At 36.7% G+C, this 19,380-nt stretch overlaps 1 protein-coding gene across 1 annotated transcript in view; it reads right to left on the bottom strand.

The window, feature by feature from the left end:
- Window positions 1-18,660, bottom strand: part of ORC5 (origin recognition complex subunit 5) — an 87,688-nt gene extending 69,028 nt beyond the window's left edge. Inside the window, exons 1-6 of the mRNA XM_044677887.1 lie at window positions 18,589-18,660; window positions 14,833-14,925; window positions 12,392-12,592; window positions 6,952-7,026; window positions 4,532-4,643; window positions 1,723-1,853 (exon numbers count right to left, since the gene is read on the bottom strand). Coding sequence (XP_044533822.1) covers window positions 1,723-1,853; window positions 4,532-4,643; window positions 6,952-7,026; window positions 12,392-12,592; window positions 14,833-14,925; window positions 18,589-18,660 — 684 coding nt within the window. The remainder of the gene's footprint in view (window positions 1-1,722; window positions 1,854-4,531; window positions 4,644-6,951; window positions 7,027-12,391; window positions 12,593-14,832; window positions 14,926-18,588) is intronic.
- Window positions 18,661-19,380: the final 720 nt, after the last annotated feature.

Genomic DNA, 19,380 nt, shown 5'->3' with positions numbered 1-19,380 from the left:
ATATATATTTCAAGATTCATTTCACACAAAAGAACCCCCCTGAAACTTGCAGATACACAGAAGTTACAAATTATGTCACATCAAAACACAAAACATTGGCTTCAGAATAGACCAAGGCCAAGGCTGAATTTTGACTAGGTTCTTATCAGAAAGCCAAGTTGGGGAGTATCTTGGCCTTAGCTATAACAGGCAGCAGCATTCCTTGCTGTGTTAACAGTGTTAACCCTTTAAATTCAGGTTTGGTAGGAACTTAAAGCTTTTCAGTAAGGCCATAATACTTTTCAAGAAGAAATCACAAGGATCACAAAAGGGGTCAAAAGGAGTCTCAGATTTTTATCTATTCTCTTATTGGCTTCCCACAAAAACTCTCATATTTCTATGACTATTTTCTTCAGAATAGCAAATTAAAAGGTACTGGATATGATGAGCATTGAACGTAAACATTTAAACTGACTACAGTTAACTGTCAAGAACTAACTAGTTATTATCATTTGCTTTGACCTTTCAGCTGATGAAACACCAAACAATGACAGTGGGAAAAGAACCCAAATGACAATGGAAAGATGAATGAATATGCAGATGGACATAAACATTAGTAAGTAGGAGAAAGCATTTTAGCAATGACTAATTTGCAGATAAGAAATAGTAAAAGATATAAATGGCAGGGAAGAAAAAGGTGAGCTAATCACATAAATCAAAAATAATAAGACAATGACAGTTTGCATTGGCACTTTCAAAATATTAAAAGAAGAGAAAGTTATCTATCATATTTAGTGGATTCTCTGTGGAAAGAATTCTTATGATAAAGTATAGAAAAAAACAAGCACATGATGAGAAATTGAGGGATTCCAATTTTCAGTGGTGGAGAGAGTACTCAGAGCATCAAGATAGCAGATCTTTCAAAATATCAAAGGAAACTAGAGCAGTAAGTTATTAGTAAAACAAGAATTGGTATCCCTCAACAAAGAGTTTTACTAGGGCAGAAAGGGTTTTTTATTTTTATTCATTCATTCATTTATTTAAAAGCCCTTACCTTCCATCTTGGAGTTAATACTGTGTATTGGTTCCAAGGCAGAAGAGTGGTAAGAGTAGGCAATGGGGGTTAAGTGACTTGCCCAGAGTCACACAGCTGGGAAGTGTCTGAGGCCAAATTTGAACCTAGGACTACCATTCTCTAAGCTTGGCTCTCGATCCACTGAGCTACCCAGTTGTCCCGTAGAAAGGGGTTTTTTTTTAAAAAAGGAAGAAAGCAGCTCATTGAGGAGGGACTATTACATTTTATATTTGTATCTCCAGCATTTTGAATAGTATCTTGCAAATAAAAGGTACATAATACTGATTGACTGGTATCCTCTGGATCAGTGATAGGCAAACTATGGCCAGCGGGCCAGATGCAGCCCCCTGAAATGTTCTATCCGGCCCTGCGACATTAGTCCTAATCTGACGAATACAACGAGTAGGATACAATACAATGAAACTTGAAAAGAGTTGCCTTAGAAACAGACAGACAGACGAGCATTTCCTTTCCTTTGGCCCCTTCTTTAAAAAGTTTGCCCATCACTGCTCTAGATCATAGGTATTAGAATGAAAGATTTAACACAATGGAATTTGATATGAGAATAAATGCTTAGCTCATAGACTCTTATACTTTTAATATTTTATGCAGAAGCAAAAGTAATTCTAAACAAACAACAACAACAACAAAAAAACAAAATCACTCACCAGATGTCTGAGCTCTTTCAGGTCTCTACAGACAGTGTAAAAAACACCAAGAAGAATATTAATGTAAGCAGCATAGAAATCAGCTGAATACTCTGGAGGATGATCATGGGACAAAATCTTTTGAAGATGCCCTGGTACATAAACACAAATTTGTCCTCAGTGATTCATAAATATCGAAAACATGCATCTTATAACACTTTGTTATGCAACTTTGAAACTACATACAAAGCCATGAAAAGTTATACGAATTGCAAGTTGGAATAGGAAAGCAACATTAAATTTTGAAACCACAATGAGGGGATTGTGGGAGGTGGAAGTTGTGAATCTACCTTAGTCTACAGTTTAAGTGGTAATCATGGCAAAAAGTCATGAGGAATTACTTCTAACTAGATCTCAAAAGCCTTGTTTGCCTTGGGAAAGTAAATACTAACTAAAAATATCTAAAGAACCCGAAGGCTGAGCATTCTATCATTTATGTATTCTTATATGACCAAAAAATATTGGTCATCTGCTTTAAAACTTTTTCTTGTAATAGAATTCTAAAATTCTAAGTAGATCCACCAGTTTTCAAAGATTGCATTCCTTACCTTTCTCTCCCTTCTTTTTAAAACATTTTCTTCTTTCTCCCGCATTGAGTCTTAACATGTATTTTCCTCTGCTCCTGACTTATATGATGATAGAAATTTAGAAACAAAAGACTTACTTTTTCTGGCTATGGCCTCCTCACTCCTAATCCTTCCTCACATCTCTGCATCTTTTGACACTATTAATAATACTCTTTTCAAAGGTACTTTCTCTTCTCTTGGTTTTAGTGAAATTGCCCTTTCCTGGTTCTATCCTTAGCTGTTTGACAGCTCTTTCTCATTCTTCTTTACTGAATCATCTTCTGTGCCTCTTTCTTAATTCTACCAGTACCGTTAAGGGGCCATTCTCCTTTCTCTATATATTCTCCCTCTCAGAGATCTCTTTGGTCCCATTATCTTTACATACCCACAGAGTTTCCTTTCCTAAGCACCAATTCTAATCACCACCCACCTGCCAAACAACTCCAACTGGATGTTCCACAGGCATCACAAACACATCAGAAAAGCAGAGGAGAGGAGAGGAAAGGGGAGGAGATGAGACAAGAGGAAAGAGAGAGACAGAGAGAGAAGAGAGAGAGAGACAGACAGACAGACAGACAGGCAGACAGAGAGATAGAGACAGATACAGACAGAGACAGAGGGAGTATAATAAAAGAAAAGCTAAGTGGTATACTGGAAAGAGCAATGGAATTGCTAGGAAGATCTAAATTCAAATATGGCCTCAGGCATTTATTAGCTGTGTAACCTTGGGCAACTCAATCTTTGTCTCAGTTTTCTCATCTGTAAAATGGGGGTCATAACAGCACCTACCTCCCAGGATGATTTTTTTTTTAAATTAAATTTATTTTTTACATGAAAATAGGTCACTTCTTCCCCTCCCTCCATTAAAGAAGATATCATTTGACAAAAAGATATGTATGTCATCATCATACACATGCACACGCACACACACATATATATAAAACAATGTCTTGCTTATTTCTACTCATCAATTCTTTTTCTGCAGGTTGATATACACAAATCATTTTTCAATCAATATTTCGGTTTTTGTATATATTATTCTTTTGATTCTAACTGTTCTATTCTTCATAATTTCAAGTAAGTTTTTCCATTTTTTACACTAAATGTTTTAAAGTGATTTGACATTGTCATTTGTGTAGCCTAATACAATATCTTTGATAACATTGTAAGTTCTTTTTTTAATTTTTTATTTTTAGAAATAAATCCCAGGATGATTTTGAAGATTCAATGAGATAATATTTGTAAAGGGCTTAGCATAGTTCCTGGCACAGAGTAAGCACTACATAAATGCTTATTCTAGTGTTTTTCTGGTTTATTTTGGTACTGGGAGAAAGTGCAGAAATTCATATTATTTTAATAACAATTACCATAAAGCACAGGATTCCTTTCTTTTAAATAAGTTTTTCTGGTTTCTTCCTTGTGAAAACAGATTTTTAAAAAATATATTTTTTAAATTAATAACTGTAGCTAGTTAGGTCAGTTGGTCAATGTGATAAAAAGAGCAAGGAACTAAAAAGGCCAAAGCTAGAAGGATCCCTAGATCTCATCTAATACAACCCTCTTATTTTATAACTGGGGAAATTTAAGCCCAGAGAGGTTATATGCCATGCCCACAAGTGGTATAAGAGTGGGAGATTTAAACCCATTTGGTCTTTCTTTTGCCACATAATGCTTCTTAAATTCCATGACCACAGCCCATACATTTTGAAAATTCAGAACTGGGGGGGTGGGGGGGTATATGTAAAAAAATGCAGATGAATCAGCAAAAATTCACAATCACAATTGAAAAATATACTCAAATTTTTGATAATGGATCAGACCCTACTATTACTGTACTAAACTGTTCAGCTAGAAAGTAATATCGAATGTTGCCCATAAAATCAGACTCTTTTTAAGTCTACAGAGAAAGAAGATTCTCACAAACTAAAAAAATAACATTTAAATGTTTGCAAAGTGAACAAACACTTTCTACCTATGGGAAAATGTAAATGGTGATACAAGGATCATTATACTTGAAATGTATGCTTCCACTGGTTGCTAGATTCCCACATTCCACAGTGACATTTCATTTCCTTTAAAGAGTTTACTTATAAAATTCTCTCCTCATTCAAACATGTTGTAGCTGTCTCTCAAATACTGATAATTATAAATGTTTTCATTTAAAAAACTTACTTCTGAAAGGAATAAAGAAAACGAGCATTTACCTATGCTATAGTCAGGGAAATACATGACAAATGGTTCAAAACACCCAGTATTTGGTCGAAACTTTTCCCAAACAATTTGACTGAGAAAGATAACAGTCACATTTCTGTTGGTCTGTAAAAGAAAAGGGAATAAAAGGTGACCTTGTATACTGAAATTGTAATCAGAATAGTGATTCTATTTAGATTTTTCATTCAGAAAATTATCAAATTTCCAATTTAATATAAAGTATTTGCATATTAATAAGCTATATTTAGACATTCTAATCAAGGAACTCATACATTTGCAGATTTTCATAATTATCCAGAATTTCTATAAAACTCTCATCATTTTAATTGTTATTCAGTTACTCTATATGAATGAAACATGGTCTTACACAAAAAGTATTGTTTTACACTAAATTAAGAAAATGCATTGCTTGACTAAGATTAAAGCTTTTTATAAGAATGTTCTTAGGAAGAAATGTGCCCCAGCATCTTTCTATAACAAAGTTGATTATGTTTTTAAAAAAAACAATTGTTTTAGTTACCAATAATATGAAAAGTGTTACTTTCTAAAAGTTTTCCTCTCAAATTAAAATAGAAAAACTAGGCAGATTACAAAGGAAGATTACACATAAGAATTACAGGCCATCTAACTTTAGGTGCATTAAGTAAAAAAAAAAAGTAAAAATTTCAAAGGATTCCAGGACTTTAAATTTTAACAATGTCTTCATTATTTAAAAAACAAATTATCTTTGCAGACAAAAGGCAAATACATTTCAACAAATTAATAATAATTTCAGAGGGCCTACTGGCTGCATCATATAAAGAAAAAAGCAATCACTTCCAAATGCCTTTCTATTATCCTAGAAACTCAGTCTTTAAAAACACCTCTACATTTATTCTTCCAGAGAAGAAAGATATTTGTGAATTCTAAAAGAGTCCTAACTAAGAAGCACTAAGCTTTTTCTACTTTCAAATGATTAATGATTTTTAAAAATACTGACTTATTAAAATCAGATTAAAAAAAGGTTCAGGGGCAGAATCTTGGAAGAACAATAGAATATATTGCTTATCTAAAAATGATTTATAATGGGAAACATCCATCTATTCACCTGGCAGAGTATCCAGTATAAAATGAATTTAATCATTACTGAAATTTTTATTTGTAGTCTCACGTGAAAAGCAAAAATAAAATATTTATACAAAAAGGAATGGCAGATGGGGGCAGCTGGGTAGCTCAGTGGATTGAGAGCCAGGCCTAGAGACGGGAGGTCCTAGGTTCAAATCTGGCCTCAGACACTTCCCAGCTGTATGACCCTGGGCAAGTCACTTGACCCCCATTGCCTACCCTTACCACTCTTCCACCTATAAGTCAATACACAGAAGTTAAGGGTTTAAAATTTAAAAAAAAAAAAAAAAAAAAAAAAAAAAAAGGAATGGCAGAGGATTCATTTAGGGGATGGAGGTGTCCCCAAGTTTAATACATTTTTCTTGCTTTATGGAAAATCCTAGGAAAATGTTATTTTCTTTGTTGTCACAGAGATGTAAAATCTAGTAATCTTATTGTTCATTTGATTTCCCCAAATCTGGGGCTCCTTTGTTCTCCACTTCTTTTGGTCATCCAACAATATCTAAAAGGTCTTTAAAAGAATGTATCCAGTTGCTTTCTTGCCTGGATGCAAAAAGCTTCAATACAGCACAATGTTTGGAGTGTGAATCTGTCTCTAGACTACCTGTTAAATGCAGGTATGGAGAGACAACAGAGAAGGCTAGCATAAAAAGCAAAATACAGAAGCACTGGGAAACTAATGATACTGGAAAGAAGATTTAATGATAATGGGGTCAGGATCCTAGCATCTGGAAATCTAATGAAAGAACAATGTATTAGGCTCAAGAAGGGCAAAAGGAAAAGCCAGCCAGTTAGGAAGACCTGTGATCAGACAAATCAGATTCCAAGTCTTCAGGCTACAGGGAGCCAGTGATGATGAGACATCTTCTGCCCTGTATAGAAAGTCAGACAGAAAAGAATTCCAGCAACTGGGTACAGGGTTTCTCCTTACAAGAAGAGCAGGGTGGAAGGTGAAAAGGGAAGGTCAATGTACTCTCTCTCTGAAATCAACCCCAACTTCTAAAAAAATTTAAGTATATTAACCTATATGCCCAGCCTTAGTCATAGGAACACTTCATAGGCAATGAAGAGTCCCCAATCAGTACACAAAGATATACACATATATTACAAAGATCCAAGACAATTCAGAAGGACTTGGGATGAAAAATGCTACTTAACATCAAAGAAAGAACTGATGGAGGCTGAATGTAGATCAAAGCATACTATTTTTTACTTAACTTTTTACTTGTTTTTGTCTGTTTTGTATACTGAATATTTACCTAAAACTTTCCTGAAATAAGGCCCAATTCTATTTTACTTCCTCACTTACCAGTTCTTGTAACCTAAGAAACGCAGGCAGTAGATTCGCTTCCATTTCTCTTAGATATTCTGCTTTATCCAGCACCTTAAAAAAAAGTAAAAAATGTGGGCAGAGTCAAAATCAACTTAATCAATCAATGCTATGTAGCACAGTAAACAGACCTTTTCATTATGATTCGAAACCTCTCATTTAAATCTCAGGTTCTCAAAGAAGAATTTTTACATCTAGTTCAACTTCAAAGATCCTATACCAATCCGGGCACTGCACAGCTAACAGAGCTATCTTCTTAAAGCACAAGTCTAATCATGTAACTCCCTAATCATGAATCTTAACTCCCTACTGCCACCAGAACTAAAGATAAAACTCAACTCAGCATTTATAGCTCTTTATGAACTGCCTGTCATCTACCTTCCCAGAATTATTTCACATTGGTTGTTGTCTCTGATACTTAAAAAGAATTAAAATAATATCACTGATGTCTTCTGAATCACATAATTTGGATTTAGGGGCTTGGCAAGCCCTCAGACCCAAAGCACTAGTCCTCCCTGAATACCCCACCCACCCCTATTTCACATCACACCTCTTTTCAAACACTGTTTCAGTCAAACTGGTCAGCTTTCTATTTTCCAAACAGTATTCAAAGTCCTAGATCTATTCTTTTGCACAAACAGTTCCAGATCCCCAGAATTCATACCCTGTCTACCTCATGTACCACCTACTCCAGAGAGATATTTCTGAGTATGACCTCAGTTACTGTTTTCTCCCTCCTCGACCTGTGTACATGCATAGGCATGTACATACAAGCATGTGCACATACCATGTGTGTACATACCATACCTATATCTTATCTGCTTGCATTTTGTGCCTTCTTATGGGGAAAACCAGGGGAGATAACTTAAATATTATATGTGAGGTCAGAAGGGTGAGTAGGTGACAGGAATGACAAAAGATGGGACCAAACAAGATAGGGAAACTGGGTTGAGCTGTTAAGGGAAAAGACTGTTAACAGAAGTGACAGTTAGGCCTAACTGTCCCCCTGCCCCACCTAGACAAGGGCCTGTGGAAACCAGCAAGCAAATGACAAGAGTTTGTAACAAATTTAATTAAGGGAACTACGGTCTAAAGGATGGGAATAGGGGTTTCTACACTTCCGTACTATGGGCAAACCACAGGGTCAGGGGAGGGACTTATCTACACTGAACTAAACCTAAGGCAGGACAGGGCCCAAGTGGGTATCCTCACAGCAGAGTCCTGACACACTCCAGCAATGTTGCAGCTCCTCCAGGACCACTATTTTTCCTTCAGGTGGGTAGATTCTGGGAGCTAACCCAGCCCAAGTTAACCTGCAACTCAGGTTGGGATTAATAGTCTCTACCAAAATCTCCCACAAGTAGATGACATTCTTCCTTCTGGATATCAAGAAATCTGGGTGCAAACTCTGCTTCCTCTGAGGTCTCCCAGGATCACTTACAACTTGTCCCAACCACCATGGAGTCCTCAGAGAGAGAGAGCCACACTTCCTGCTTCCCCATTCCATTTAGAATTCTCCAGCCCTTCCTGCTAGGTCTCCTAAATAATAATTAAGCAGTCTTCCCATTGAATATAAAATATAAACTCCTTAAAGGCAAAGATTGCTTTTCCCTCAGTTTTGGAATTCCAGTGCCCAGCTCAGTACTTTGGGGGGGGGGGGCGGTTTGGTAACCCCCATGACCTAATTATGTCAGGTGTTCCCTCTACCAATATAGATCAAAGCTGACTCTCAAGAGCATTGCCTGGCTACCAAGATATAAGTAATTTGTGCAGATTCCTTTGGCCAGCATGTGACTACCCTAACCTCTAGGCTGCGGACCCACCACCCCAAGTCTAGAACAAAAGACACATTTTAAATAGACTTGCATTAAACAAATGATATAAAGGTCATCATAAGGAAAAAAATAGTAATTAAAGGAGATGGGTTAGTCATAGAGTGAGAACAAAAAGTAAAAGATGTGAAGATTGATGGACTCTATTAGAAACCTTAAGAGAATTAGAAGTCCTCAAAAGACTAAGTGGATTTACTGAAGGATAAAGAAGGGAATGACATAGGACAGTGATGGTGAACCTTTTGGATACCCAGTGCCTAAGCTGCACCCTCACCATGCATGGGAGCCCCACAACCCTCACCTTACCCCAGACAGAGGAAGGACAAAGTGCTCCCATTGGGCTGCTGGGCAGAGTGGGAGAAGTGAGGAATGTGGAGAGAGGGAGGGGGGCAACCCCCTCCAGTACCTGTGCAATAGGTTCACCAATAAAGATATAGGACATGGGAAGGAAGGGAAGAGCTTTGGCCTATAATACCAGCCTGAATAATCATCCCATTGTTTTCACAGAGCTGTTCAAGTAAATGAAGAACCTTTCTACTAGTCATAAATGCTAAACCCAGATTCTTTGGAGACAGTTAATAGTGTCAATGAAAAAAATTAGCATAGCACCTCTTTCTAAAAACAGTACTTTTCTAGGTGCACTGTAGGTAAACAAATCCTTAGTTTAAAAAAAAAAAAAAAGCACAGCTCTTTTTTGAGAGAATACAGCTTACTTAGGGAGATTAGGCAGTATGCACAAATAATACAAGACAAAATACCACAATAATCACAAAGCAATCTAGAATACCTACCCTTTTCCCCTCTCAGAGTTGTAAACACCAAAATGAAGGAATATCATTCTTAAAAAAAAAACCCACTAAAACAAGTACTATTCAATCATTCCATTATTTTTTAAAATATACTAACTTTTTCAAGTTTTTTCAAAAAGAGAACACTTATTTATATGTAATACTAACATGGGGCAGCTGGGTGGCTCAATGGATAGAGCAGTAGGCCTGAAATCAGGAAGATTTATCTTCTTGAGTTCAAATCTGACCTCACTTACTAGCTATAGGAACTTGGGCAAGTCACTTAACCTTATTTGTCTCAGGTTCCTCATCTATAAAATAAGCTGGAAGAAATAGCAAATCACCCAGTTATCTTTACCAAGGAAACCCTAAATGGGTGTTATAAAGAGTTGGACACAACTGAAATGATTGGAAAAAAAATAGTAGCATGTAAAAAAAACTTCACTTATTAAAATATCTAACAACATAAATTAATACAAATAAAAGGGCAAAATCATGTGCCTAGAAATTTAGTCTATGCCACTTCAACCAACAAAATTAGAATATTCCAAATTCTCTTTCTTTTTTTGTGCTACCCTGCTTTCACATCACTTATTTTACTAACATGTTTATTTTAAAGGACTTAAAAAAAATTAACCACACTCTTCATTTGAATTTTTGTTTTATTCTTGTTTTCTTCATTCACCGAATAGGAAACCAGTATAATTTTTAGTCTATTGATTCTACACACTCTTATTTACATGCATTCAATATCAATTATCAAATTAATTTTTCATAAAGACCTTGTCACTTAAAATAAGATTTTAAAATGTTTAAGCAGCTCTGACTTTTCAACATCTGATCACTCCTATACTATACTTCTTACTATCTTTAGACCTTTAGTCCACATTTCCAACAGAGGAATAGTAATGACAGAAGCATAGCACAATCAAGATTCCATCTTGCTGCAATTTATTTTATTTACTTTAAAATATCTCAAGATACTAAAAAATGAGATGAAGTCCTCAGAACTGTGAGGGTCATTTATAGAGGACTTATAGAAGGACGTGGAAGAGAATAACTGAGGCTAGAAAACCTGGAGGGCTTGGGAAAAGAAACATCTATTAGGGTCAAAGAACTGAATAGTCCAGGGGATCATGGTTTAAGCCACTGAAACTGTCAGGCACAGACCAACCTACCAAGTCAGTGGCCCTCAGACTCAAAGAAAACCCACTGTCCTCAAGTCACCACAACTATATGCTTCCAAGCTTCCACATAAAAATGAAAGTGGTGTGTCCACCTGAACCAGTTTTGTATCCTTGTAACCTTTTTCTGCTATTGTTTTTTTTTTAATAATATACAACTATCTTTTTTTTTAAAACCCTTAACTTCTGTGTATTGGCTCATAGGTGGAAGAGTGGTAATGGGGGTCAAGTGACTTGCCCAGGGTCACACAGCTAGGAAGTGTCTGAGGCCAGATTTGAACCTAGGACCTCCCGTCTCTAGGCCTGGCTCTCAATCCACTGAGCTACCCAGCTGCTCCCCTTTCTGCTATTGTTAAATAAACTTCTTTTCCACTAAGAGTTAGCTAGTTTCCAAGTACCTCATTTCCTTTCAATCTAAATCTGAGCCACTAGATCCATGATGGCAAACCTATGGCACGTGTGGCAAAAATGGCACACAGAGTAGATGTGTTCCCCTCTACCTCTCTGTGCGCCTGAGGACATTCCTCACTCCCCCCATCCCTCTGTGCAGCAGCCAAGGGGAGCACTTCTTCCCTCCCCTGTCTGGGGTAAAGCACTGGAGGGAGAAGGTATGGTGCAGAAGGCAACACAAAATGAGACAGTGAGAAAGGGTAAGGAAGGAAGTTATCTGGTTCCTCAGCTCACAGCATTTTAGAACCAGCAGGAAGGTAAGGGAATATTAGAGGAAAGTTTAAAATGACAGCAAGGAAGAATAAAGGAAAAATGAAAAATATTGGAAAAAAATGGGCAAAAATTGATGTTCAAGGTGACAATACCAAGTCACTGAAATCATATTACATTCAGTATCCTCTACTTAAGCAATATATTTTAAAAATACTTCTATCAAAATAATTAAAAACAATTTTTATGCTTAGAGAAAAGTTTTACTAATCTTGAAAGGAAATTTAAGTGCATCCATATCTCTCAAAAATGTCAGATAAATGAGATGTTACTACATATATGCTGTAGTATGCATATGTGTGTCTTTTCATATACGAATATACCATCCATAGATTGTCAGCAAAATATTCATTCAAAAAGTACTTAATATCACATGTGTGTTTTCTCATTTCTGTAATGTAAACCAATTGGACTGATGGATCCATTTTCCATATAGCTAGTGCCAGTATGAGGAAAAAAATCTCATTCAAAGACTAAATTTGTAACTTAAGTTTCACTAGTATTATACTATAATCATTTGTGTTAAATGGGTCAAATTTATTATAAGCAATAAAATATTAAATTTTTTATTAGTTACATACCCCAGAAATCTCTTGATCACAAAAACAGATTTAGAACTGGAAGTGGCCTAAAGACCATCAGGTCAAAATCTTTCATTTCATAGGTGAGGGGAAGGAGAGAGAGAGAGAGAGAGAGGCCTGAATGGAAGGGGAAGATACACAATAACAAGCAATTAAGGAAGAAGAGAGGGTTTGTCTGTACATTTGTAAATACTAAGAGATCCACAGAGAAATGTACATATAACTCGTAAATCATATAGAAGTATACATGAAATCAATCTGGAACACTAAGAAGTAATGTATTTAATCAATGGGAACTTAGTAAAATTACTTACAATATACACAGTTTGATCATCCACACCCCGGTCTTGAGTTACTTTTTTAAACAAACGAACAAAATCATTAAATGAATCACAGGCTATGTGAGAGGTATATTCATCTTCTGAATAATGGAGACAATTCAACTGGTTCAAAATTTGCTCCAACAGTATCCTTGAGGTAAAACACTCAATACAGTTCACAATAACATGTGGAAGCTAAAAAAAAAAAAAAAAAAAAAAGTAAACATGTTAAATTTGAACTTCCCCTCTACAAACTGCTATAAAACCATCAGTTCTAATTATTTAAATACTTATACAGTTGTTGAAACACCTAAATTCTTTTAAACTATTAATAATTTTAACAACTCTTGGGATCCAATAAAAGCTTGTGTTCTAGTCCCAGGCTTGACACTAATTTGCAGTGTGGCCTTGGGTACGTTATTATATTAAATTGCCTCTCTAAAATGAGGAGTTTTTTACTAGATGATAAGGAAATTTCCTAGACTAATACAAATCAAAACCAGCTTATGATTTAGTAGGTAAGTCCAAGGGAGAATCTTGAGGAACCTTGAGGTTAAATGACTTGTCCAAGCTCTTATATTCACTTATATCAGAAATAGGAGTTGAACCCATGACTTCTCAACTCTGAACTCAGAACTTGATATATACTATGCCAAAATGCCTCTGTAGATTATCAGATATTAAAATTATAACATTTACTATTTTAAAAGATAATTTTGACACATTTAAACTAATTCTGTATTTCATAATTAGAATTTAAAAGGTAAATTTTGATAAGTTTATTTTTAACTTTAGACAATTGGCACTATATTTCAATTACACAACATAGGAATTCAAAGACTATTAAGAAAATGAATAGGTGAATTATCTTAGTTCGCTTAATTATGCAGATAATGAAGTTGTGTGAGGCTGACTCCAACTATTAAAAGATAAACAATGGCAACCGTGGAGAATGACCAGGAATAACCTCAGGAGGGTCAGTGACCAGGGAAATCATCCCATACTAGCTTTCTTCCTCCCTGGGATGGGATAATTGGGTGACCTTGTGTCTACAAGAATATTCTGTGTCCCACAGAAAATCAACAGACTATTTCTATCAGTCTGAGTTCTTTTTTAACTGTTTAACAGTTATTGCTTAGACTCAAATACAGGACACTTGCTTATTTTATACTTGCTTCTCTATGCTTCTGTACCAAAGAATATCTTGGTGCTATCCTCCTTGCCCAGGCAATCCAATACCCCAGTTCCTGAGACTCTCTGCCCACACCTCCCGGCATCTGCTCCTTCCAGCCCCTTTTCTCACCTCTCTTTGTTAAAAAAAAAAAAAAAAATTATTCAATTGCTTGCTATCTTAAGATTTAGGCTCCTTCTCAACAGGCTGAGTTGTTTTACATGGGCACATAGCTCCTTGCTTAATAAAGATGATCTTGACTTAAAAGAGACACTGGTTTCCCTTAGGGTAGGGCTTGTGCTTTCCAAGGTGTCTCTCAGGTATTCTGCCTCTTGGGAATGAAGGGACTTGAGCCCCAAAGGAGTCTGTGCTTGGCACACTGCTTCTCAGGAGTGCTCCCCCTCAGAGAAAGAGAGGCCTAAGTTCCGAACAGGTTATGCCTCAGTTTATACTACATAATTTCCATCTATATTATTAGGGAAACCATTCTTAATTCGATTTTCCCATAGATTGTATACAGACTTAGGATACATAAAAATGAAGTATAGAAAAGTAATGCTCAGTCAAGTTTTTTAAGATCTCTTTAAAAACTCTTATCTTGAATGAGCAATGATGTTCCTTCAGTTCAATATGAAAGAAATGATAAAGCTGCATTCTCTACATATACCTCAAGAAGTACTAGGCTATAAATATAACCTGCAGATATTGGATGTTTTTAAATACACATAAAGAATCATTAGTACTTGAGGCACTAGCCTTGATAACTTTTTAGTCTATTATAGCCATGCTACTTCCTCCTAGGAATGAGATAATCATAGAAAAAGCTCTCAGCCTCTGGAAAGAGAGGGCAACAATGAAAAGATTACACTGTTATTTACATAATGCTACCAATTTCACAAATGCTTCACTTTCTCACAGAAAATAGCACAGACAGTAATAGCATATAGCCTGCTTTCCAAAGTCTTCCAGACATCCTGACCTACACTGATTTTATACATAGATTTTGTTGCTAGCACAGTCTAAGGGGAGACTTGGTAAACAGACTAGAATCTGTTTCTGCCTCTAGAAAAAGTCCCAATAGCAACTAGAGTTTTTCAATTTCAATTTCAATTATAACACATAATACAGGGTTTTTAGAAAAACCAAATCAATAGTTATTTTTTGTATTTCTAATGTTATTTCGTACTGTGTGTCTCTCCGCCCCCCCACCGCCCCCTACATTTTAAATCAACTTACAAATAATGAGTTAAATGTTAACTCTTACCTCTGAAGTTTTCAACAAAGTTTTCATCACATATGTCTTTCCACTAGCTTTATGTCCATAAATAAAGATGGATGGGAAGCTGAAATGATGACGCTAAGGACAAAAGCAGCAAGTATCATATCAATTTATATTTTAAAAATTTACAAACACACTGAAATTCATTTTTACCAGATTTTTTATTTACTCATTTTGGATTATTCAATCCAAAACACTGTAGTAAAAAGAGCAAATTTAATGCTTTGCCTTTGAATAAAAATGGTCATGAAACTGAGGGGGATTTCAGGAGGACACAAGGTCCAAGGCCACAGCAAAAGAAAAGAATATTTTACTAGTTAGTCTAGGGACTTACTAAAGCAAGTCAGGGATGCAATTTGTCTATCTTATTTTCGAGTCAACAAATATATACATTTTAAAATCACTATGTGCTCCCCTAACAGTTCATGGAAGTAGCAGTTGCTGAGAGGAAAAAAAAAAAGTAAAGTTTTTCAGAGATTCTTGCCCATGCTACCAATACTATAAATATTCTTCCATTGAGCTAGTTAGAATAGAAACTGAGGCAAACAGAGTTAAGTGACCTGCCCAGGGTCCCATAGCTAGTAATTATTGTTAAGTGAAGAAAAACCACTTCTCTTTGCTGCAAACTTGACTCTCTTTTCCCAAAATCTCCCTCTCTCATTATCTAAGATAAGTCTTCTTGACTCCAAGCTCTGGAATTCCATCCACTGTGCCACCTAGCTGCCCTGTATAGCTAGCTCCATGTTATTAGAGCAATAACATAATCAGACAACTGCTGAAACATTAAAATCTCACATTATCAGTTTACTTTCCACAAAATAAAAACTGTATGGTATATTTCAGTACACAAGTACTTCTAAAAATATACAAGGATGTACACTGAATATTTGTTTAAGGATTTTAGGATAGAAACAACTATGTGCTCTGACTGAGCAGCTCCTTAAATTCTACCTACTTCTTAAGTCTCTAATAATAGCACACTAGATCTGCCTCATTCTCTGAAACCCTAGAACACTTATTGTTTGTACAGTTAATTTAGCAGAATCATATATTACCTACTACTACTGCACTAGAGCCATAATTTCAAGTCAACAGACACTTATTAAAATACCTACTATATCTAAAACAAGAAAAAAATTAAAAAGTTCCTGCCCTCAAGGAGTTTACTGAGTAATCCAAGATTTACACAAATAAAAATACTTAAGATAATCTGAGAAGCACCCACCAATAGTAAGGTTGATCAGAAAAGGTTCCCTGTAAAAGAGGGCACCTGAACTGAACATTGAAAGAAAGTACACAGCCTAAGATGTGGGGGTGAGAAGGACATGCACTCTAAGCTTGTCCAAAGACATAGAAATGGTTAGTAATGAAATGCTCCTTGGGAAAAAGAGCAAGGCTACTATGTCTGGACCATAACATGTGGGAAAGAGAGTGTTGTAGAAGACTAGAAAGGCCTACCATACCTCCCCAGGCTAATTTATCCCAAAGGGGCACACACACAGAAAAACCTTCCCCAAACTTATCTACCAGGCCACATCTTAACTGAACAGCAAAATATGGCCAGAAAACTTTGGCCCCCAGTTCACTTTCCCAGGCATCATGTCTCCTGGTTCTGTCTTGTGACATGTCTCCCCAAGCTACTCTAGCTCTTATTTTTCTTTTATTCTCATCCTCTGGTAAGGAGGAAAGGTATGCCACAGTCTTCTGGCAACATTATTAGCTGAAATTGTAACAAGGTTATCACATACTTACATATATCTATATAACATTACTACCTGCCTCCCATTTAATTCAGCTCTTATCCTAGTTGAATCAGAACCGTAGAAGTGACGATACATCTGAGCAGTAGAATGTGAACTCCCTAAGAGAAAAGACTTTTTCTTCTTTTTCAGCTGCAATCTCATTGGTCAGGTCTTCTTAACTCCTAAACCAATGAACTGGCTTCCTTTCCAACTCAACAAAAATTTCATCATCTTCAGGAAGGCTTCCCTAAGTTCCCTTAATTTTAGTGCTTTCTCACTTTGTTTCCTATTTAAAATGAAGGTAGTTTAACTTTGTATATATTCGTTTGCATTTTGTTTTCCTCATTGAATTATGAACATCTTGAGGACAGGAGCTGTCTTTTGTCTCTTTTTGTATGCCTGGTCCTTAGCAAAGTGCTTGGCACATAGTAGGTACTTAATAAAGGTTTACTGAAAGAACTCAAGAGTTTTCTCTATCTACTATGCAAAGTTGCTCCTTACACAAATCCTGACTTGACCCTGGGGTAAGTCATTCAAGTTAGAATACATCTAAAGGATGGTGACAACCAAGAAGGATGATTATTGCATGTAAGGAAAAGTTAAATGAAATAAAATATGTTTAGAAAAGAGAAGATGATATAATAGTGGTCCATAAAATTATGAAAGGCAGCTATGCAGAAGAGTGACCAGACTTACTCTGTATGGCTCCACAGAGCAGATCTTGGGATCAAAAGATGGAAGTTAAAGTAGAGCATAATTTTGTCTCTATAGAACAATTACAGATATCCCAAAATAGAATGGGTTGCCTTGTGATACAGTGAATTCCCTACCATCAGATGCTTAAAAATGAAAGAGTACATGAAAAATAATCCGAATCAAACTTCATTTTTGCAACTAAAGAAAGAGAGGTCCCCAAGAGACTAAATGATGTCCAGTGGTACTCATATTAGTGGCAGGGCTGGAGGTGAAATCTATGCTTCCTTGACTGTCAGTCTAATATTTTAATTGGTATTTGGAGACTGTAGTAGATGTTAAATAGGGGAAATTGTGCATACTGGGCCTCTAGGAGTCTCTTCCAAATATGGCATTCTATGCACCAAGTAAAAATGACCATATTTTGAATAACAACAAAACTATAGTTAGAAAATTATGTGAAATATTAGCATGCCTCACTTTGCAATATTATTTCATTCAAGAGGGTCAGGAAATGAGGGGGGAAGTTGCAATGTTTCCATACTCCCCAAGAGTCTTCTTTTGGCCAATGAGTTTTTCACTTAATGTTCTTGTGGAAAACGGTTAGAATCTTAAGCAAAGCTTCCCAACACCAGTTTCCTCACACTCAATATGACCATCTATCTCACTGAAGTTTGTGAATAAGCAAATATACTCATTACACAGACAATATTTATTTGGTAAGTTCTGCTTTGTACTATACCCCAATAAATAAATGAATTCAGCTTTTCACAGATATTCTTGTAATGATAAATTGCACTTGGAGCTTCCAGCTGAGGCGCTTGTTATCAAAGTGCTTTCCCAAACTGCTGATTTTCACTTTGGGTTACTTTTTAGTAGTGAAGGTTTCTGAAAGCTTTAGAAATAAAATTTTTCCAAGGGCTATTTCCTTTCTCTAGTATAACTATGGCAAGATTCCCCACAGAATCTCTAAGCATAACAGTTCGGTTTGAGATGCTGGTGAGTGTGGAGATGAAGGAGAGAGGAGAAAACAAGAATCAGTTATCCAGGGCTTTAAGTTTTGCAAAGCACTCCATCTCACTGATCCTCACAACGATTCTGTGATGTGGCTGCTACTGTTGGCCCCATTTTTTTTTTTTCTAACAGACGAGAAACTACATGCCTAGGGTCACATAGCAATAGGCAGCAATGGAACTCAAGTAAGTCCTCCAGATCCACATCCAGCGCTCTCTCCACTCTGCCAACAAAAATGGCAAAAGAAAAGTCTGAAAATTTACGTTTAAGGGAAACATTTGATAAACAATACCTCTCCAAACAAGGCCATCAAACTGGACACTTGGGATTCGCGACAAAGCACCACATTTTCCAAAGGAAGCATCGCGGCCGAGGGCGACGATTAACCCAAAGGCGGAAGAAAAAGGCAGCAGCCGGTTTGGAGGGTTCTTAACGAAGTCCCCAGAAGCCTGCGACACGGACGCGAAAACAGAAAACCTACAGAGCACCCGCTAGATACTTAAAAAGCCCCCGTCCAACCTCCCAGCGTTACTGCAGCCTCTACGGCCGGACGCTAGCACGTTTGCGTCGCGACGTCACCACGCCGACACCGCCGTCAAATGTCCTTCTGGTGGGCGCATGGGGAGGGAGCTCCTTCAAACCCCGCCTCCTTTTAAGGTCGCAGAGTTCTGACGGTCTCACGTTCTGCCTAATCTAGGTGTCTCAGTCATATCCAAAAGAAGGAGGAGGAAGAGGTGGCGGAGGCGGGGACTAGAGGAGGGAAAATGGGGAGTGCGGGGATCTTCCCCTACTTCGCTACAGGCTGAGGCGGGGAAATAGCCGAGGGCCCTCCGTGGGGCCCCATCCCTTGATAGACTTTGGGCCTTGATTCTCTGAAACAAGGAATGCTCTGGATTCTGCTAGGGTCGCGCAAACTATATGGCCAAAATATATCTCATTCAGTATTTTGAGCCCATCACCTCCCCAGCGAGAGGTAGATAGCTTATTAGAACTGTTAAAATACTAATTTTATTGATCAAGAAGAAAACTGTTGGTATAACTTGTAAATGCCTGGCTGTGGTTTCAGAGGAATCAAATTTGAGCA

This window comes from Gracilinanus agilis, chromosome 5 (genome assembly GCF_016433145.1).
Source record: "Gracilinanus agilis isolate LMUSP501 chromosome 5, AgileGrace, whole genome shotgun sequence".
Classification (NCBI taxonomy): Eukaryota; Metazoa; Chordata; class Mammalia; order Didelphimorphia; family Didelphidae; genus Gracilinanus; species Gracilinanus agilis.
Note: the sequence above shows the minus strand (reverse complement) of the source record. Positions and strands in the feature narration are given on the sequence as shown.